The sequence below is a fragment of the Mirounga angustirostris genome, unplaced genomic scaffold (assembly GCF_029215605.1).
Source record: "Mirounga angustirostris isolate CCGP_5_RB_7025 unplaced genomic scaffold, mMirAng1.0.hap1 SCAF_3, whole genome shotgun sequence".
Classification (NCBI taxonomy): Eukaryota; Metazoa; Chordata; class Mammalia; order Carnivora; family Phocidae; genus Mirounga; species Mirounga angustirostris.
The window spans coordinates 174,831,021-174,853,037 of record NW_026991711.1 but is presented as its reverse complement, the minus strand read 5'-3'; the positions used below and the strand labels follow the sequence as shown (position 1 = coordinate 174,853,037).

The 22,017-nt window shown below is 47.4% G+C and overlaps 1 protein-coding gene across 17 annotated transcripts in view; it reads right to left on the bottom strand.

The window, feature by feature from the left end:
• The window catches only part of SMARCAL1 (SWI/SNF related, matrix associated, actin dependent regulator of chromatin, subfamily a like 1), a 59,047-nt gene extending 40,542 nt beyond the window's left edge, over nt 1–18,505 (bottom strand). For 3 of the 17 annotated variants that reach the window (XR_010410289.1, XR_010410290.1, XM_064587026.1), the window contains exons 1-8: nt 18,228–18,505; nt 17,092–17,126; nt 15,807–16,696; nt 15,005–15,055; nt 11,146–11,379; nt 9,137–9,187; nt 4,434–4,620; nt 808–958 (exon numbers count right to left, since the gene is read on the bottom strand). Coding sequence is in view for 15 of the 17 variants with exons in the window: in XM_064587026.1 (XP_064443096.1) it covers nt 808–958; nt 4,434–4,620; nt 9,137–9,187; nt 11,146–11,379; nt 15,005–15,055; nt 15,807–16,638 (1,506 nt within the window). In the remaining 2 variants the exon portion in view is untranslated. Of the gene's footprint in view, nt 1–807; nt 959–4,433; nt 4,621–9,136; nt 9,188–11,145; nt 11,380–15,004; nt 15,056–15,806; nt 16,697–16,757; nt 16,883–17,091; nt 17,127–18,227 lie in introns of all 17 variants that reach the window. The other 14 variants (XM_064587029.1, XM_064587021.1, XM_064587028.1 and 11 more) reach the window with 13 other exon arrangements.
• Nucleotides 18,506–22,017: the final 3,512 nt, after the last annotated feature.

Genomic DNA, 22,017 nt, shown 5'->3' with positions numbered 1-22,017 from the left:
ACAGGCAGAGCTGCCTCTTCCCCACAAGTGGCTCACGGGGGGCTTAGTAAGAAGCCAGCGTGTGAGGAAGCAGCTGCCATGAGTAGCAGAGAGCTGGGAAAAGCTCCAGACGATGAATTAGGTCTCCTTTCTCCAGCAAGTTTGCTTCTATGGGTGTTTATTCATTTCACGGAAGCACTCTGATCCCTGGATTTATGGCAGGCAAAGCTCATGGCCGAGTGCTAAGGCAATGCCCACATCAGGTTCTTCAGCTGTAACGGCACCCGGCTGACAGTGAACACCCTGCCCACACCACCTTCTGCAGGGTGCACAAACCCTGATCCTACAACTCAGGAAATGCCCCTTCGAGGTCCAAGAACGCCTCCAACTACCAGTGAGCCTGCTGCTTCACCTCGCTGAGATTCAGTTTTGTCATCTGTAAATGGGTTTAATACCAACTGCGTCCACTCACACACAGCTGCTACGGGATTCAGGGAAATAAAGGAGGTAGCCATTGTGAAACTTCCATGTGGTACAGGCGAGCGGGGTGAGCAGCAGGGGCACAGGAGGTGCTCAGGAAGCGTCTGCTGCCAGAGAGCGGCAAGTCTGAGCCCATAAGCCCTCGGCTTTCTTCCCTAAAGGTATAACCTGATTCTAGTTCAGAAAACCATGAGCCTGGCCTCCGAAGGCCACCACCTCCTCTCCCTCCCTCCTTCAGCTGACACAGGATCTTCTAAAGCTCCCCAGGCCCTGTCCCCAAATTGTTATTTGATTGCTTCAACACTGAGGACACTTCCTGGTAAAAATCACAACACAAGGAGAACTGACCTGCTCCCAGGTGAAGCGCACAGATGACGGGACCACCACCAGGAGCGGCCACTCCTTCCGGTAAAAGGCCGCGATACAGATGGCTTGGATGGTCTTCCCCAGGCCCATGTCGTCAGCCAGCAGCAGGCGGCCTCTCTTCGCTATGGCAAAACTGAAAGCAGACGAGGGAAGGACAGGGGCGTGGCAGGTCCGTCAGGGGTTAACCCGCCATCATGTCACCAGGTAAAGCAATACGCGCCACTCAGGGTGGGCCACCGCAGTACGCAGCACGGGCCCTGCTCCCCCAGAGAGGGAAGACAGGAACCAATAGGGGACGGCATGACAGCAATAATACTAAAGAGTCAAAATAGAGACAATGTGGAATGGTGGTCAAAAGGTAGAGAGGCTCTAGAAGACAACTGGGTCACGGAAGCCAAGGGAGGAAGCTTCCAAGAGAGGCAGCCCCCTCAGCCCAGTGCAGGCAAGACCTGGAGGAGTGAGAGAGGGGGGAGACTGGGAAACAGCCCCTAAACAGGGGCCAGAAGGGGCAGTCTTGTTCACGTGAGACGTCTGCCTAGAAGGGAAGGGAAGGGAAGAAGGAAGAGATGGTGGCATCAATATCAGGCTTTCTCAAGGTCAGAGAGGACGTTTATGCACAGGGGCAAAGGGAAGGAGCGGCAAAGACAGAGGACACTGCAGAAGAGCACAGCCCAAGGGAGGACAGCGCCAAGGTGTCTGTCTGTCTACCGGGGAGCACCAGCCTCAGCAGCGTCTCCTCCACCAGCAGCCGCCAGGACCCCTCAGCCCTCCAGCGCTACAACTCCTGCTGACATTTTGTGAAGAAGGGCACGCTCTTCCACTCTCCGGCAGCCCGACTGGCCTGCAGGCCACCCCAGTTCCACCGCTTCGCAGCGGGGTACCTTCCCTGCAAGTTATCTCACCTCCCCGTGCCTCAGCCGTGACAAGGGAACAAAAGGAACCGCCCCAGAGACCCTCATCAGGGTTTAACAGAGCTAATGTTTAGGGCACTGACTGCAGTGCCTGGCACCACGTACGTGCTGGCCAAGTGTTTCTCTTCTAACCACTATTCCACAAAAAAGAGAAAAATGATCAAGATGAACGCTAAGAAGGACTTGCTTGCCTCACAAATAAATCAGTGAAAAGCGAAGAGGATTCCAAGTGCCAGATGTCTGGTCTCCTGCTCCAAACACCGGCCCTCTTTCATCTCAATTCCTGAAAAACTGATCATTTGCTCCGAAGCCTGAGAATAAGCCTGTGGATGAGCTCTTTTTCTTCCCTTCTCACACAGCCAAGGCAGCGAGTGTAGCCCCCTCTGATCAGCACGGGGTACGGCGGACAGAAGTTGCAGGCTGCGGGGGGCCTCTCTGAGCTGCCTGTCCTTCGAAAGCCAGCACTCAGCAAAGGCGGCAGAGTGAGCAGTGCGTCTGCGGGTGGTAGGAGCCGGCTCGCCTGGGCTCGGCGGACGACATGCGTCATGTCACAGCACTGCTCTGTCCCCCCAGCGGCCACGGCGGCCCACCAGGGGAGGCAGCACCCCCTCTGCACCCCCGGGGCCGTGACCACCATGTGCCTTCTGTGGCAAGGAAGGGAGCCCGGCGCGGTGCCACCTCACCTCTCCGACAGGCTCAGCCTCTTCTCGGCACATCTGCCCCGGTTAAATCTTCTAGACTATTTCCAGGATCAACCCTCCACACAGATGGATGGGGGAGGCAAGTGTGAAAAAGATCCATTTTCCATCTCATTTTTAGTTTACAAAACTGATAGCCAGGGCGGATGGGGGCACCTAAGCAACAGACCATGGAGGACCCTCTGCTTCGGCCATTTGCAACGTCCCTATGGTTTGTCCATCCGGTCATTCTCAAAGCAGAAGAGACCCTTGAAATTCGTGGTCTTTCCTTTTTCCCCTGCCTTGAAGTAGCCCAACTAAGGAACAAAGTGGCCAAAAATGAGAACAAAGGAAATGCCTAACAGAGAAACAAGCACACAGCTGGATGCCATTTTCGACAGGGCAGTCGATAGAACACAAGTGCTGCGCTCATCATCACAAAACATGGATTTCAGCTCCAATTCCCACTCTTGGAAGCTGAGTGACTTTGGGCAGATGACTGTCATGCTGGGTCTCACCTCACTCATCCATTAAAAGGAAACTTTCAGATGTTAGAGGAACCTGATATATACCTAAGAGACTTTGCTCCATAAATTTAAGGGTGTTTTCCTTGTGGGTCTTACAAAACCAACATGGAACTGCCAGCCCTTTTGCCTCAACACCAAAATCCTCCTCTTCAGAGAATGAAAAGTTAAAATCTGGATTTAACTACACAGTTTTGAAGAAAGGCTGTAAGTACCATTAGTGGTTTCAGAACCACAGGGAAAAAGATGGAAGCTGCTGACCGGGCTCTGGTTCTGGCTCCCATCAGGCCTGGGGGGCCTCCACACAGAGCCATTCGATAGGACAGCCTAACTGGCAAGGTAGCACATATCCACGGGCCCAGGATCTCTAATGGCGCCCAGGGGAGCTTGGGCACCAAAGACAGAGGCTGCCTGGGGGTGGGGGTGGGTAACCTCTCAAGCAAGATGAAGTTGTGCAAAGCGTGTTATCTGAGAGAGATGGAACTGGGAGAGAAAACGAGGGAAAGGGTGTGAGCAGAGCTGGGACCATGGGAATGCAGGGAGGGAATTTGGGGATTTGGGGAATGCCCAAATCGAAGAACAAAATCCTGTCCAAGAAGGTGGCCAAGCTTTTACCAAAACCTCACGAGGAGGCTGCCTGTGGGCAGACTGTCTTCATTCACCAGGTCCATGATGATTTACTTTCTTCCCTTATCCAGGGCTATATCCCCAGCCACACCGTCGAATGACAGATGAAGCTCTTACCATCTCTTTCCTCTCCTTGACCTCTAGTATTTTCACTAGAAGGCAAGTTCAAACCTGTCATTTGGCTTCTCCCAAGAAGCTCTGGAAAACAGGACAGGTCATGATGTGGGCTCATCTTCTTTTTGGTCTATAGTAAGAATACCCTGACTTTCTTTTGGAAAACCACCACCTTCCACTCTCAGTCCAAATAACTCAGGGACCGGGGGAGCTACCAGCTGGCTCCGGATGCGCCTGTCATCCAGTCTCACCAATAAGATTCCCCAGCCCCCAGGCCACAGCGACTGGTTCTGGCATCAGCACCAGATTTCAGGCCCACCAGGCCTGATTCCACGCCCATCAGTGTTGGGCCCACCAGGAAAGAGGTGCTTAAGCTGGGTTGCTGAGCTCTAGCCACCACACCTGAGGAGCACCTGGCTGAGAACAAAGCAAACTGAGGAGAAAGCCGAGCTGAGGGTGGGACAGAGTTCTGATGAGATCTTTGGAGACCTTGGTTTTCTACTACCTACACTGAGAAATCTGTTTTCTTGAACCAGTCTGAGTTGGGTTTCTGCACACCTGGATCCACAGTCCTGATTAACTCATGGAATTTGAAATCAATGGTTATAATCAGGCTTTGCCTACAGCACACCTGGCCTTGTAATGCCTAGATGCTCCTAGATGTCCATGAAAGATGAGTGTTCTTAAAAGAGAGCATCTGAACCCAGTTTGTATGAGTCATGAAGCCCAGACGAGAGGAAGACCCAAGAACCTACTTGACTCCGGCTCTCTGGAAGGGCAGCAGATTGGACACAAGCTTGGGGTCCACTCCAGAAAGGTCTGCCTCGGGGATGGGTTCTGTGAGACAGGGAGACGTCTTCTCTAGCTGTGACGCGAATGCCAGGGTGAGTGTCTTGGGCAGAGGATCCAGCTGAACTTGCGGAAGGCAGCCCACGCTCTGGACTAGAAAGGAGGACAGAGGTGTATGACTTGGAGGGAAATGCTCATGAGAGCTAAGGACAGCAAAGGGGCTTGAAATACAGAGCTCAGTGACTGGAATTCTGCTGTGTGCCACCTTCTCAAAACGTAACTGGAGAGAAAACGAGGGCTGACAATCGTATCCTGAGCAAGTACATAAACCTAGAGAGCTAACGCTCCCTCTCTACTCCTGGTTTCTGCAAATAAGAGGGCAATCACAAATGCCAAATTTATTTTCTACACTACACGGACCCTGGGAAGAATTGCAGATGTTTCTGTGACTGATTCTTTTTTAACCTAAAGTAACTTAAAAAAAATTATCTTAGTATTCGCATTCAAATAAGGACTCATATTCTTAAAAACCAGTCCTGAAAGACCCGTAAAAAAAGCAAAATGCAGAATGAATAAATCTTGTCATGCTTCCATTCTCTTTTTCTTTGGGTTTTGATGTTCGAGAAGTCGAGAACTCTACATTACCTGCTGCTGACAGGCAAGGAAGCGCTGTGCTCCATTCAGAGCAGCGGTTAGGTGTTTCCAAGGAAGATCAGGAGGACAGGAGGGCTATTTACAAACAACAATAGCAATGACAAAGGGCAGAGCCCGTGCTAAGGCCACCAAGTGATAAAAATACAAGTGGCCCTGCGCCCTTGTGGCCTTCCCCTAAGAGAACACTGATCTCCCCGTGGGAGAGGGGAGTTTGAGCGGGATGTCCGCGGTGAAGTGGGTGGGAAGTCCCTTGGTCTGGAAGCGACCGGACGGCACCCCACCTAGGCTCGAAAGCAGGTGCTGGCAAGCTAAACCGGCCTACTGCCTGCTTTTGTAAAGAAAGTATGACGGAACACAGCCATGACGACTTGCTTATGGACTACCCACGGCTGTGGGCTTGCCACAATGGCAGAATGAAGCTGGCGGGAGACCACACAGCCCACAAAGCCTAAAGTCTCTATTATCCAGCCCATTACAAAAATAATTTACCCACTCCTGCTATGCTCAGAGTCTAAACTATTACCAAGAGTGACCACTGCTCTGACTCTTCCAATTAAAGCTTGTATTTAGGGGTCTTTACTTTCCTTCCAGGTTCCAGATCCCCTTATATAATGGATGGGGAAATCTCCCCTTCCAGTCAGACCCATTATCTCAAGTGGGAAAAACTACTTGGGATCTACATGAAATGAAAGCAAATTAATTTCAATGATTTTTGCTTTTTGAAGGAATTTAGCCTCACCTGACTTTAAAATTAAGAAGGGAGGAAAAAAAAAAGCCCCTTTATTTAGTAGAGAAACAGAAAAAGAATAAACCAGAGATACAAATAAAACAGATAATTCTGGGGGTAGGAGAGAGACAAGTTAAAAATTAAAGACGATAGGCCCAGACAACCCTGGTGGTAGAATTATCATCCAGCTACTAATCACAGCCCGCTATCCTATGGGTTGTAGATGTCCTTTGAAAAACCTAACTGGAAGAGTAACTACTGTTTGCAGATCTTCGACTGCTCTTTATCCTTTACCTTGCATGGACACCCCAGGTGTCACTGTAACCCTCCAAGGGGCTGTTTTCAGGAACCTGGTAGAAGGACCCAAATAAAAAACTGGGTATATTTCATTTCTCCCCAATATTATTTGAAATTCTAAAGTTGTTGGTTCTGTATTCCATACAGTCATGTGTTTTCCTAATATCCTCACAAGCATTCCAAGTTCATTGCCACACCATCAATTGGCTACCATTGCAAATACTGATCTGAATATGGAGGACTGAGCCATCTACTGCTACCTTAAGTCGCTTTGTGTTCTCAATATATTTAAATCCATTTCCATTTTTCACTAAATGTATATACCAGTTATTTCTGGAAACGCCTTGTGTGAACAGAATCACCATGGTATGAAATTAGGTAAGGTTGGCGGCTTTAATATAAAAGAGACTTCCCATATTGATGGAGAAATACATTTTATGCCTCCAAATTAAATCTGAACATGCTGATTTCTGCACACTTCAGGAGACTGAGCACCCCATGCGCTTTCAGAAACCATTTTCATTTTAATCCTGGTCATCGCCAGCACTCGAATACCTGATGGAAGCTAAGAAAAGGCCTGATGATCTGGCTGGTGTGAAATGTGGTGCTTTGTAAGCATTATGTTCTTCCAGCCGTTCAAGAGGAAAAAGCAACCTCCACTCTGTCCCCCACTGAACTACTACCTCCATAATCCTGTGCTGCTAGTTCAGCCAAGGGGCTATGTTTCTGAGAAAGCCCCCCAGTTCGCAGATGTCCTTTCCAGGGGCTGGAAGATGACAGGAGTGTGCTGTCTGGCTTCATGAGTCATCTAGAAATCGTTTCTGTAAAATAGCTCTTTGGCAGAATGCTAGTGAGCTACACAGCAGAGAGATGTTAATGTTTTCAAATAGCAGCTGACAAGACAAGATCAGTGAGGGGGATGCAGAACCCTTCTGGACTGTGACAGCCTGGGGAAAACAAAAGGCCTTATGCCAATTTCACTGTGGGCAAAAGGCCTCAAGTCACTGAGAAAAGAGGGAGAGGGAAGCTCTCAGATCCCCCTTATCTGGAGAAAATAATCGTCACCACGTCATCAGTGAGCATTCATATACTCAGAAGGTCTTATTGTCATTTCTTAATGAGTTTCGTATGCACACGTTCACTAGTTCAGGGTCAGTAAGCTAGCTTCGCACACGAGGAACAAGACCTGGGATGTGGGGAGAGGTGTGGGGTCCCCGGGCTTACAGTTGGTGAACAATGGAATCATCTCCTCAGCTTCTTGTTCATCACGAGTCTGGTTTCTATGCTTCCAAATGGGTCACGTTACAAAGGCAAGATCACCTGTGTGGCCTGATCTCCATCACGGACTTTATTGTGACCCTGTAATGCTCCGGGAAGGGAAAACAACGGGTTCCTTTCTCTGGGTTCAAGCTTTTCACTATCTACGAAGTGGGGAGAATCTGTCTTCCCTTCCATAAGACGCTGTATTGACAAGCCAGCACTTAAAACAGCAATCTGATTCCTAACTCTAAAATTCTTAACTCCAGATCCATGGAGTTCTTAATATCAAATGCAAAATTTTACATGTGGCCATTATTGTGCATTTTTCTGGGTGAAGAATCCGTCATTTTCCTCAGACATTTCAAAGTGTATGGCCTACACAAGATTTGGACCCATTATATAATGTCACGTGAGTCGCAAGTCACGGTTTTTTGTTACATTCCTCTGCTCTGTCCAGACCCTGCTTCACATGTTGGTCCACAAAAGTCAGTCTTTATGGCTAACATTTTTATGTATCTTTCTGTAGTTGAAAAACAAGGGGGCAAGAAGGAAACGCTCCCATTGCTCATCAGTAATTCAGCTCTGGCCAAATAGTTCGCTGTGAATCACAAGTTCCAAACAGCAGCGGCCACGGGGTCTCAGCTCATCAGGCGTTTGCTGATACTAAATAAGGATCTCATCACATTCGAACTTAACCTTGAGTTTGCAGCAAGTCTCTCTGCAAGGAATCAAAGGCACTTCCCTTACACTGAATTTCAGGGAGTAGGGCAGATATGGATTGAAAACCCCTTCTTTCACTGAAAGGACGGGGGGACCCAGAATGTTGGATCACCCCTGCCCGATGTCACCTCCTAAGTCATACGAGGAGAAGACTGAAGGAAGAAACCCAGCTCTTCCGTCTTGCTGACAGCCCTGGCCTGCTGGGCAAGATGGGCAACGACTCGGAGCTCCTCGGATGGAGCTTGTCTCTCCTGGCCTGACTGGGACCAGACTGGCTGCGAGGCCCAATACATCCTCAGGGGGCCAAGCAGGAGGAACTGAAGTTGTACCAGCTGCAGACCCACTGCAGGCGGGTGACAGCTGGGTAGATGGGTGACAGATGGGCGTACCAGGACAGGCTGAGCCATGCCCACGTCCCCCGTTCTCAGGCACACTAGAATTTAGTGCCCCGCCCATGCAGAGCACAGAGACGAATGGTGAGCCCGAACAGGCTTCTCCTTCCTATTCTTACACCCATACACATCCCTTCCCTTGGTCAGTCTCCAAAATGCTTATTAAGTGAGTGTGCATCCAGGCCTATTACGAAGCCCGTAACCACTCAGACCCTCTGACTCTCACTGATCATCTGGTTCTAGAAGTAAACCGAGAGCCTGTTCTTAGAGGGAATCTACAGTGGCTCCCATCTACGCTAAGCAGACCTAGTTCACGTCCGATGCCCAAAGTCCCCATCTAACACTTCCCTCACGGGCCTTAGGAATTTGACGAGCACCGCCATACTCTGATGGAAGAGGGGGCCCTGCGTCTGCTGGGCGGCTGGAAAGCCACCATCTCAGCTGCCTGGGAACATCTTCGCCCTCACTTGTCCTGTGCACGAGTATGTAAAATTACCACATGCGGGGAGTCGGGGGCCGTGGGGAAGTCGTCTTCCTCTAAAATATGTTAAATTTAAGACAGATAATAATGAAAGCTTAACACTAGCATGATATAAAACAAGCAAGGTAGGCATCTCACTTAGTTTATTGTGTTCTTCCAAGAGAAAGTTCCACTTCCTGGTCTTGACATCTGCAATGACAAGAAACAAACAAGCAAGCGTGACACCCTGCACCCTCCTGCTGGGTGACTACATTACTCATTCATTCCCTGGTTCCAGAAATCTCCAGTAAGCTAGGACACTGTGGCTGGGCCTGGACCTGGCACTGGGGATACAGAAACGGAGGGTACCTGCCCTCGAGGCTGTCAGAGAATTCAGGGAGAAAAGACAACCAGAGACAGCAACGATACCATGCTGTTAAGGGGGTGACGAAGGGTCCTATGGGGACCTATGGGCATCCGTGACCAGGGATGGCCCGGAAGGTCAGAAATGCCCTCCATTTCCAAGACAGCAGGAATAATGGCAGCTTACATTTAATCAGTGCTTACTTGAAGCCAGGCATGGTGCCAAGAGACTCACATGCGCCATTCCTCTGTTCCTCACGACCCTAAGAGCCGGGCACTATTATTAGCTCTCTTTCACACACGGGAAACAAGCTGCATGTAGTCAGAGTGGTCAAATAGCCTACATTCAAATCCCGGTTCTGCCACCTCCTGTGTATCCTTGGGCAAATTATGTAACTTCTTTGTGCCTCAGTGCCCACACCTGAAAAATCAGGACACTGCAGCCCCTGCCCCAAAATGTACAATGGGGCACCTGGGTAGCTCAGTCAGTTAAGATTCTCTCTCTCCCTCACCTCCTCCTCCCCCAAATAAATAAATAAAAAATAAAATGCTTATGAACATGTGTCTGGCAAACAATGAGCGCTCAAAACAAAGCTGGCAATTATATCAGACACCATCTGCTGATTAGTACAGTGCAGCCCACACCACATGCAATACCGACCAAGAAGGGCGAGCATCGCAGTACCCAACACCAGCTAAGTTCTTAGAGTTTCCCTATCAATCTACTTCTGAGAAAATCACGACAGCTTCCGCTAGATAAATGCCTTCTGGACAGCAGACATTAAGTCTTCTCTGCATCATCACGGAGAAAGCCAGGTGTTGAGGGAATGAGCGGCATAAACACAGTGAGTAGGTGTCCAGGGTTTAAAAAGCAAGGTAGCCCAGGTATAACCTGACAGGTCACGTCAGGGGTGAGGTATTCTCCCACTTGGCGGAATGCACACAGGCCATGTGCACTGGCCTGTAAGGGTGACCCCACAGTGAAGCTGAAAATCCAAGGGAGCAGAGGAGGCCAAGAACACTGGCTCTCGTGCATCTGGCCCATCTCACGACTCAGGCCAGGCCCGGCCAGTCTCCCTTAAGTCCTACCAGCAGGCTGCCCTTGTGAGTTAAAACTCTATCCAAGGAATACAAATGTTATAGCCGGCATCATCCTCCTCCTGAAGGAGCCCCAAACCCTGAGGAAAGCTCACGGAGCAAATATTTCTGGAGAGGCTACCTCCATGACATCGCCTGAGCATGAGGTCTCAGAAACATGAGGTGTTACAGGTCTGCTTCCTACTTACCTAAGGAAAAGACTAAAACCATTTCAAGGATGGAAGAATAGCGATCCATAAAAGCCACGTGGTTTTGTAAAGCGACATGGCCCAGGCTGAGAATGAAACCCAGCAGTTCCAAATTCTAATACAACTTCTGCGCCTGATTCTGATAGGGCACCTTCTGAAGAGCCTCACAAAAAATAAAGCAGAACTGCTCTGCTTGGGCCAGTGGTTTCCAATTCTGGCCACCTCCAACGAATTAAATCAGCATCTCTGGGTGGGCACCAGGCATCAGGGATCACTCTGGGAGTGGGGCTTGGCAATCTGCTTTAACAAGCCCTCCAGGCAGTTTGGATGCATGCTCCAGTATGACAACCATGGACTCAGTCTACCCAAGGGCATTTACTTTTATGGCATATGTCTGTGTTTCAAGCTCTCCTAAGAACACAAATCATTTCTGAACATTCAAACAGAGAAGAAAATAACCTGCTCGGAGATCACAGACCACTCTGCATCCCAGGAATCAGGCAAGAGCCAATTACTTGCCGTAATTTCTGGACTCCATCTGCTTGAACAGTGCAATCAGGTCTTCGGAGTAGCCGATGTCTGCCTCGAAGCGGACCCGGGAGATGAGCACACATTGCCCTTTGACAAAGGCCAGGGAGGGAGCTGAAGGCAGGCAGGTCTGGGCCACGCCAGCGGTGGAGGGTGACCCCCTGCTGTCCTCCGCCCCTTCCAAGGGCTGCAGGGTGACCGTGGGGAGGCTCTGGGCTGCTTTCACTGCGGAAGAAAAGGAGAGATGTGATAAGGTGGCTGACTTCCACACGGGGAGGGAAGAAGCATGGTTAGATCAGGACGGCTTGCAAGTGCGCTTTCACTGGGGCATGGGGAAGTCCAGTCTTCACTGAATATAACTTCTGCTGCTTAAGTGTTCAAGTTACAAAACCTGCAACTCAGAAACGAACAGGGGAAGGAGGGGTCTCACCAAGATGTGAGAACTTAATGGATAATTGCTGCTGCTGTTTCAGCCACTGAAGCCAACGGCCCAGGAATTGCCCCCTAACCCGATCCCCAGGCCCCAGCTGCTCCTACTTGGAGAGCCAGGGAAAGAGACAGAACTGTCAGCCCACAAATGCAGTTTTGAGCCTGATTTTATGTGTTACGGATGCACTGTAGAGATTAGCAGATTTGACTACATAAAACTAAACTGTCAAAAAAAAAACCCAAAAAACCCAAACGGAATTGAAAGGCAAAACTACCAAATAAAGATTTTTGCAAGAAATCAGAGTAGAGCTGGCACTTGAGAAAATACTAAGACCACAAAATGTAAGAAGACAGAGATGTCATGAACTTGGCGGGGGGGGGGGGGGGGAGAGAATGTAACAAACTTCTGGAAAAATGTTCAACTTCACAAATAATCAGAGAAATAAAAAGCCATTTTTACTCATCAAATTTGCAAGATTAAAAAAAAAAAACCAACCAGGTGTCTTGCATTGCTCGCTGGGAATAAACCTTTTGAAGAATAATTTGGCAATCTAGAACAAGAGTCCTAAACAGTGATCATGATTCCACTTCCAGGAATCTGCCCAAACCAACAACCGAAAATACAGAGTTATGGAGGAAGGTATTCCTACAGCTTTAATCCTGGGCGAACTGGGAGCAGACAAGTAAAACAAAAACAAAAAAAATTTATGACACATTTATACCGTGGAACGTTATACAGCCATTTCATTTTTTTTTAGGGAGAAGTTTTGGAAAAGACAAAAATACAAAAACCAGTATTAAGTTCGACAGCATGAAATCCTTTTCTTAGGGCTTGAAGTGTCCAACAAGGAATCCTGTATTGTCATTGCTCAGAATTAGTGGCTAACGTTCACCATTACAATAAAAATACTTCTGCTGGAACACTAAGTAAAAAAAGCAAGATAAAAATCCTATTATGTAGATAAAATGTGTATTTTTTTTTTTAAGATTTGATTTATTTGACAGAGAGAGACACAGCGAGAGAGGGAACACAAGCAGGGGGAGTGGGAGAGGGGGAAGCAGGCTTCCTGCGGAGCAGGGAGCCCGATGTGGGGCTCGATCCCAGGACCCTGAGACCATGACCTGAGCCAAAGGCAGACGCCTAACGACTGAGCCACCCAGGCGCCCCAAATGTGTATATTTTAACGCACAGAAAAAAGGCTGGAAGGAGCAAAATCAAATGTTAATAGTGGTTAACTAAGGAGATTACAGGGGAACAGCTGTTATCTTTACACGACGATATACTTTCCACATGTTCTACAATGTATGTGTGGGAGGTTAAAAAGGCAAAATCCACAGGTATGCCTAAAGCAAAATGACAGACTGACAGTCTTTACACGTTACAGTGATAAAAAGGATAACCTACTAGGAAGGCACATCATAAAAACTCTGAAAATTAAGAGCACAACCTAACATTGTGTTGTCCAATCCCCATGTTGTACACCTGCAACAAATGTAACACTGTGTGTCAATTGTACTGCAACAAGGGGAAAAAAGAACAAGGATAAATGCACAACTCCACAATGATTGCACAAGTGTTCAGGGGACATCTCAGTAAACAGCAAGTCAAGTGTATGAAATGCTGGTAAAGACAAAGATGAGCTAAGTAATTCGTAATCAGTAAAATTCATCCAAAAGCTATATAGAGAATTTTGTGCCCAATAACCAGTTTTTAAAAAAGATGTGGGGCATTACCAAAAGCAACCATCCCACAAAGAAAACCAAAACCAATCTGCAAAAGCAGAAGTTATCCAAGTCACCATGCATTGTGAGCACGGGAGGAAGAAGACGGTAATACAAACAATACCACGGTCGTGGAAATCACTGGTTTAAAATGAGCAGAAATGAGAAACCCAGGTGTTGAAACCCGCAGTCCTTAACCCAGAGTACGGGCTCTCCCCCTCCCTAAACCCCTAACACAGGGATTAAAATAACAGTAAAAGTGAGCGCCCCCCCCCCAGCCCCCGCAAAAGGTCACCAGCCACTACCAAAGAACCACCCAATGCCACACATTTGAAGAGGTGGATGCCAAGGAAAGACAGGGGAGATTGTGCAGCGGGCTGTCCCATCCGTGCTGGTGAGTCCAGAGAATTCTACCCCAGGCCCCACACCTGCAAAGTGACCTCCTCGTAATGCATCTTCGCCTTTCCCCTTTTTGAACTGGGTGGGGAAAGAGAGCATCGAAATGGCTCTGGGAAGAGAGGAGGAAAAACGGGCGGCCAGAACATCCAGGGCTGACGTGCTGGCAGAGGTAGAGGCTCCGGGCACCAAGAGGTGACGAAAACCTTTGTGTAAGAGTCAACAAAATCTGAGAAGCAGAGGGGTGCCCTCGAGGGCTCTGACAACGGACCACACTGGGTTAATGGGGTCCACTGGAGCCTGATGGGGCAACATCTTCGCCCTGCACCCTCAAGGGAACTGAACGCATGGAGCACTGTGAGGACACGGCTGTCAGCAGAGCCGTTCCTGTCAGGGCAGCCCAGCTGCCTGTCATGGCTGGAACCAGCAGCCCCGTGGGAACTTGGGCTCTGAAGTCAGGCTGTCTGGGTCTGAATCCCGGGCATACAACTCATTGGCTGTGCAACCCAGTTTTAGTTACTTATCCTCCCTGGGCCTCAGTTTTCCCATCTGTAAAAACGGTTGTTGTGAGAAGTGGAAGAGTTCGCATATGCAGGCAAACCTCATTTTACTGCTCTTCGCTATACTGTACTTCGCAGACATGGAGTTGTTTTTACAAGGTGAAGGTCTGTGGCAACCCCGCACAGACCAAGTCTAGTGGTGCCATTTACCTAAAAGCACTTGCTCACTTCCTGTCTCTGTGTCACATTTTAGTAATTCTTGTGATATTCCCAACTCTTTCGTTATTATTACATTTGTTTTGGTGATCTGTGATCGGTGATTACAACTTGCCAAAAGCTCAGGTGATGGTTGTAATGTTTCAGCAATCAAGTATTTCTAAATTAAGGTTTGTACATTGTTTTTTCAGGCATAATGCCATTGCGCACTTAACAGACTCCAATATAGTGTAAACATAACTTTTATATGCACTGGGTAACCAAAAAAGTCATCCAAGTCACTTTATTGTGCTATCTGCTTTGTTGCCATGGTCTGGAACTAAACTTGCAATATCTCCGAGGTATGCCTGTATAAGGGGCTTAGAACAACCCGGCAGAGTGGATCCAGTAAGTGCTAGCTTTTGTTAATATAGTGACCTTCATCCAAGGAGTTGCCTCAATGGGCTGGCCATGAGTGAGAAGGGAGAAGGACACTGGGGTAGCGCCCTAAATGCCATCTAAACTATAAGCTAGACCCCACCTGCTGCTCTAGGAGCTTCTCAATACCAGGACTTCCCTGCATGCAGGGCAATGACATGCCTACTTACTTAGGGCACCGTAGTCGGTCATGCTGAAGTTCCACGTCTTGGTGGCAGGATCTGAAATGAAACAGAAGTACTTGGTTTGCCCATAACGAGACTGATGACTGTCGTTCTGAGTCGTACTGAGACATTCAGTAAAAGCTTGTTTAATGAATGAATGAGTGCTCGGTTTGAAAAACAGTCGAATGAGAGCCCCTATGGATGTACAAAATCCCTGGGGGGGACAAACAGCAAATACAAATGAGGACAGTGCTTTTACTCCATATAGCAGAACTCATCAGGCCTTGGAATGTTATGGCTTCGCCTAAGAGGGCTGAGGACAGACATGGGACTAGAATCCAAGTATAGTCAGGCAAACAGAATGAGGAGCAGGCCCTCTGGGCTGATGCTGAGCTAGCACATCCTGGCTCTGCCCTTCCAGAGGAAACAAGAGCATCTTACTTCACCTTACTGAGCCAGTCCTATTGCCTTTAAAATGGAAATAACATTACTTATCTCAAAAAGCTGTTGTTACACTTTAGTGCTACAACACAAACAAAGCACCCTGCAGGGGAACTGGCCTCTCAGTAAATATTCATCCATTCTCCATATGGCCACGTGGCAGCCCCCAAGTTTGGCAGCTGTTGGAAGGAACATTTGTCTATTACAAAAGGAAACATGAGCTAAAACAGAAAATTTCAACAACTGGACAGACAGAATGTGCCAATGCACTCTCTTCATATTTATGAGAAACTGTTAGATTAAAAGAGACTTTAAAAATAGGAAAAAAAAAAAAAACATGTGAAGCACAAGACCGAAGCCTCATTACCGTAACTTCTGCTGGGTAGACGCTTAAAAACCGCAATGAGCTCTGCATTGTAGCCGATCTTCACCTGGAAACGATCCCCACTCCTTATGCACGTTCCCTTCTGGGAGCTTCCTGCTTTTTGGAGTGAGACCCCCAATTTCTGTGGGCATCTTCCTTCTGTCCCAGGTGCCACGATCCCTGAGCCACAGTTTGTGTCAGAAATGTCCTGCCCCGAGGTGGAGGGCCTCACTGCCTTGGCCTCTACTCCAGGATCCCTGGGTGGCTGTCCAAAGAAAGAAGCTGGTGACTTCTGGAGACTCTTGGCTTTGGCCAAAGGCTCATGAGTTCTGTTAGCGAAGAGTGTGGATCTGATCTCGTGTGAAGCCTGAGGATGATGTTGACCTAACATACCACCCAACAGCTGTTGGTTGGGGACCTCTGGAGGACTTTGTGCCAAGGGAGGAGAGATGCCAGTGAGAGTCATTTGACCTAATGGGCTGTGGCCTGGGCAGGCTGTGGGCACATCTTCTCGCCTCTTCCAGATCCCCTTTGCCTGCTCTGGAGCGCTTAGATGAAAACTGTGGGAATTAGGAGGTCTTTGGTCACCATTAGATGAACTATTGAGATTCTGCTGCATGAAAACAACACCATGGTTCACTGGCTTAGAAGGATCCCTGGGGAGGTTTGGGGAAGGGCCCTGCTTGGACTGGGAAGAGTTGGTGGCAATAATGGAGGAGCTAGAGCCTGCGCTCTGATGGTGTTCTGCTAATAATTTCTCAGCTCTACGGGCCAGAGCCTTTTGCCGGTTCTCTTCAATTTTTTTCCTCTGCTCCTCTGTAAGAGGCAAGGACATTTTAACAGGGAAATGCTTATGCAGGGATGTCAATCTTTAATCAGAAACTTGGCAGAAGCTGAGGAAGAAAAAACAATATTGAAATAAACATTAAATATATTTATTTTTCATACTCCTACCTTGATTTTAACAAGCTTTCCTCCAGGAAATGCACAATTTGCACAATCATGGGATATGTTAAAGGTTTCTTTTATAATTAAACACACACACAGGGATAGTAGTAGCATATACTGAAATAAAGACCCTGACAAAAAAGCAAAGAGCAAGGTGAGATGGAATCCAAAACTAAAAAGGTATGTTAGCTGCAGTATTATTCTCCCTCTCATCCCCAGCCAATGTGAGTTAGCAGATCCCAAGGAAGTTATGCAGTGCATCCCAATCTATCAAATAATAAGACGACATTTCAAACCAGAATAATGGATTAAGCTGACATAGACCAAAACAGCCACATACCATGGTGTGACACTTGTTAACAGACTCCTGCTAAACTGGAAGAAGGGAAGAAACATTAGCTTCACATAGACTGCACGTTAAATTCACCCCTTTAATTCAATCCTGTTATCATTCCTGGCAAACCAAGCTGCAGGTGGCCAGATGCAAGCCACAAAGCAGTGAACCTTAGTGCCTGCCTTCCAAAATGCACCACCGTGGAGCAACCGTGACTTTTTGGAAAAATAAGCAAAAAAAAAAAAAAAAAGGTAATGCATGCTCATTGTACAAACTCAGATGCTACAAAAAGATGTACAGAAAAGAGTAAAATTAATCTGTAATCTCACCACCCATCAATAAGCACTGCTGGTGGTTTAGAGTAGTTTAGTTTTTTTTGTTTTTTTTTTTCTATTCATATCCATAGATACATGCCACATATTTAGGAGATACGTGTATTTATTACAAAAAAGGTTCATTATATACATTGTTTTGTATCCTGATTTTTTTCAATTAATTTACAATTCAGGACATTTCTCTATGAACAATACAATCTTTTACAATATTCTAGAATCAAGGAGCTGGACCCCAATTTCTCTGGCTTGGTTCAGACTAAGCCTCCATCCAACCCACTGCCACGTAATGTTCACAACGATGACATGGGGATGACTCCAGGAGCACTGCTGAGACTGAAAGGGTTCAAAGCTTTCCTTGTTGCTGAAGACTCCCTTTGGGCAGAGCTCCAAAACATACGGGTTTCCATGGTACCCCCAGAGACCTCTCACCTCCTCCAACCACCAGTACGGAAGGATTTGGGAAAGGCTTTGTTCCCGGGGCAGAGCTGAAGCCCTCAGGCTCCCTGGGTAACACACTCCTAACTTTCCACCCAGGGCTCCCCTACGCCCCCAAACTCTCCAGGCCCACGGCCGGGTCCGCCGCCTCCACGAGCCAGGGGAGGCGAGGCCAGGGGATGAAGAAGTCTCACTGATCAGCCCCAAACCCTAAAGACATCCCACGACCCAGACTCCCCGCTGCCTCTTTGCCGGGACCCCTCCTCCAGCGGATGCTGCGCGGGCGCCTCCGGCCGGCCAGGCACTACACGCCACGCCCCACTCCCACCCCTATTATCTCCACTTGGATTCCCCGTCCCCTTGGCCCACTACCTCTCTCAAGCTGGCATTTGGTCTCGTCCGCCTTCTCACCAAAGGCGTGGAGCTCGAGCCACGTTCGCGGCCACCCCGACCCCAGGAGCGTCTCCAGAGTCCTCCCCGCCAAGTTACCCTTCCGGGTGGGCGATTAGAAACCGGTATTCCACCTCCGCCAGCTCGCCCGCCTTACTGCCGCGCCTGGGCCTGGAGGGGGAGGGGCCCAGTCACCGCAGAACTACGCTTCCCAAAGGGCAACGCGGTCGCAGTTACGCTTGACAAAGTGGGAGTGATGAGCCGGGAGACAGGACCGGTGCTGCAAGGTCTTCCGGGATCTGTAGTTCCGGCCGGGAGCCTGGCGAGAATTAGGCGATACGCAACAACGTGAGCGGGGCGGGGCGGGGCGGGGCTGGAGTGATGCAGCCTGGGAATTGTAGTCTTTGTTCCCACAAAGGTTTGGCCAAACACCACGTCTCGAAAGCCTGGAACGTTGAGGTTTCCAAAGCTGCAGTCTCGTGGTCTCACCTGTCTCCAGGGATATCCCAGACACTGATGTCGTAACTCTTAATAAAAAATATCAACTGGAGCATCAGTTCTAGGTATTGATTACCTCGCAATTTAAGCCCCACCCGTTGTCCCAACTCCGACCTGACCTTTCCGGACTAGGAGATTTGGCCTCGTCATCATCGTCTTCATCGGTTGTTGTGCTGACCATTTCATGTAAATTTTCTTTTTTAATCCTCACGATAATCTTATGGACATGTGTTATTCGTATCCCATTTTATAGACGGGAAAACTAAGACAGCACTTTGCTAACTTTTTTCAAGGCTTTGTTAGGCTATTTGTGATTCTGATTCTGAAGTCCCTGCTCTTCAGGGAAAATTACTAAACTGACATTATGAGAGTCAGTTTACCCCATTTCTGAGCATCAGTACCCCTTTCCTCACACCATCAAGTCAATTATTACATATTGGTGTTAAATACAATATTTCTTTATCATCAGTGTACACATATGTTGCTATTCAGTTTTCAAACATGGCTCACTTAAAAACAAAGAGGTAGATCTCTGTTTAAGAATTTGGAAAAATGGGGCGCCTGCGTGGCTCAGTTGGTTAAGCGACTGCCTTCTGCTCAGGTCATGATCCTGGAGTCCCGGGATCGAGTCCCGCATCGGGCTCCCTGCTCGGCAGGGAGTCTGCTTCTCCCTCTGACCCTCCTCCCTCTCATGCTCTCTGTCTCTCATTCTCTCTGTCTCAAATAAATGAATAAAATCTTTAAAAAAAAAAAAAAGAATTTGGAAAAATGGCCAAGACATAATGTTAAGAAAAACAAAGCACAGCAATGTGTATAGATTGAGCCATTAAAAAGGATGGATGGATGGATGGAAGGAAGGAAGGAAGGATGGAAGGAAAGAAGGCAGGCTTAACTATAAATGCATGTAACCTCATAGAAAAAGGTCTGGAAAGGAAACATCAAAACTCACTCTTCTTTTTAATCTATATTTTTCTGAATGATTTGGATTTTCTTATAATACTTATATAGAATTTGTGACTTTTGAAACACAAAATCATTTTTGAAGCATGTAAATTTTTTTTAAGATTTTAATTGTTTATTTCACAGAGAGAGAGCACAATCAGGGGCAGCTGCGGAGGGAGAGGGAGAGGGAGAAGCAGGCTCCCCTCCGAACAGGGAGCCCGATGCGGGGCTCGATCCCAGGACCCTGAGATCAGGACCCAAGCCAAAGACAGATGCTCAACCAACTGAGCCACCCAGGTGCCCTGAAACATGTAAATTTTTAACTGACAAAGACTTTGGCCTGTCTTAGTCCACTTGAGTGACATTAAGTACTAGAAAGTGGGCCAATCTCACTCTACCTCTTTTATGGCCAAGTAAGCACAGTGACTGTGTCTCCATTTTCTCCTCTTCGAAGTTAAGGTAGAAAACACCACCACCTTGCTAAATCTTGTTGTGCTGGGGATCAAAGCAAGACAAGAGAAGTGTTTAGTGAACCGTGAAATCCCAGAACAGATGCCAGATGGATGTTGCTATTGCTCGAGGTAAATCTTCTTGGTCTTTCATTTCTCTACACCCAGCATGAACTTTCTACTGTACAGATGAACAGAAATTAATGAACACCTTTCCCTGCCCTTCCTGTTCCCCAACAGAGTCCATTAATTTGCTAAGAAAGTTGAGTGCTGTGCTCTTCACATGTGTCTGCCCCCTATTTATATAACAGTGACTTCACTCTGTGGTGCTCAGCCACCTCTCCTGGAAAACGACAGATTGCCCTTTGATACCTACTAAGAGGGCATGTGGACCAGTGGAACTCGGATCCTAGATTTTATGGATCTTACCCCTCAAAGTCCCAAATTTGGTAGGTCTGGCATTGGGACTAGAAGTTGCAATTACCTTTCTAGCTCTAACTTTCTAAAATTCTAGGAAGGGGAACTTAAAATAAGAATTCAGGAAAAAGAAAAAGAAAGAAAAAGAAAAATCGTCTTCAGAAAGAAATACAATCAGGTCCCACTTAATACTCACATCTGCTTTGCCAATAGCATCATCTGTTGAGGCCTTGAGATAGGCAAGGCTTTTATTTATTTATTTATTTTTTTCCCCTATACTTCTGAGGTTCTTGAGGCAACTTAGAGTGAAAATTCACTCCTTAAAAGGTTTTTAAGGCCTGGAGGAGAGCACATGAGCCAAGGGATGGAGGGAGAAGAGAGGATAGCTGAGGCAGTTGAGCTCTAATTGAATTCACCCTCCCGGGCAACTAAAACAAAAAAGTCAAAAAGTTGTGCCAGGCCTTCTAGCAAACACCGCACCACTGAAGCTCCCAAACACAGGGCAGCTGGGCAGTGCCACGCTGCTTGGAAGTGTCGCCTGGTTGCCTTAGAAACGCACATACGCACGCGGCGCACAGACATGCACGCACAAGGACAATGTAATGAGTATTTTGTAAAGGTAAAAAATTTTTTAATGATTAATATAATTACATGATTATGCATAATTATATAAAATGATTTGAGAGTTTGTGTCAGAGTTTTTCATGTTTACCTGGTTTTCTTTAGTAAAGCGATGATGGTTATAAATACTTTTATTTACCAAAATTAAAAACTGTTTACCCCTGAAAGAAAATCCAATCATGTTTCATCTGTGAAATCCAAAAATCTGGCAGACACAATTGTAAGGGATTCCAAAGATGAGTAAGATCTATTACTGTCTCTCCAAAAGTTTACAAAGTCTGGAGGATAGAAGACAAATAGTTAAAATTGTCAGATTTAGCCAAGGTCCTAAATATCTGTCTCAAATATTGCACGGGACTCCTTATACTAAAAAAGTATTTATTGTTTATCTGAAGTTCAGATTTAAGTGGGTGTCTGGTATTTTATCTGACAACCATAAAAATAGTCCACTCGTGTTATCAGTTAGGGTTAGCTGAGCTGCAAACAAATATACATTGATACATAGATGACTTACAGATATATTGATATGTCAAATTTTAAAGCTAGAAGGGACTTCAGAGCCTGTGGAGTTTCCTACAGGAGGAAATAGAGGTCAGGTCAACCTTTGTGTGTTGTAAAATTGCACCCAGAGAAGTTAGCTTGCATGATGTCACAGACCAGGCAGAGACCAGGAGAGAAAGGGGAACCTCAGTCCCAGTGTGGAGCTCTTTCCAGACACTAATTACGTAGCTGTTGCATGCTTGCCCTTGCCTGATAGTATGTGTGGGAACCTACAACAGATTAAAGTCCCTCCCCCTGGAGCTTACATGCTAGTGATATAGGTGATGGGCTTCCCACTTCCCTCT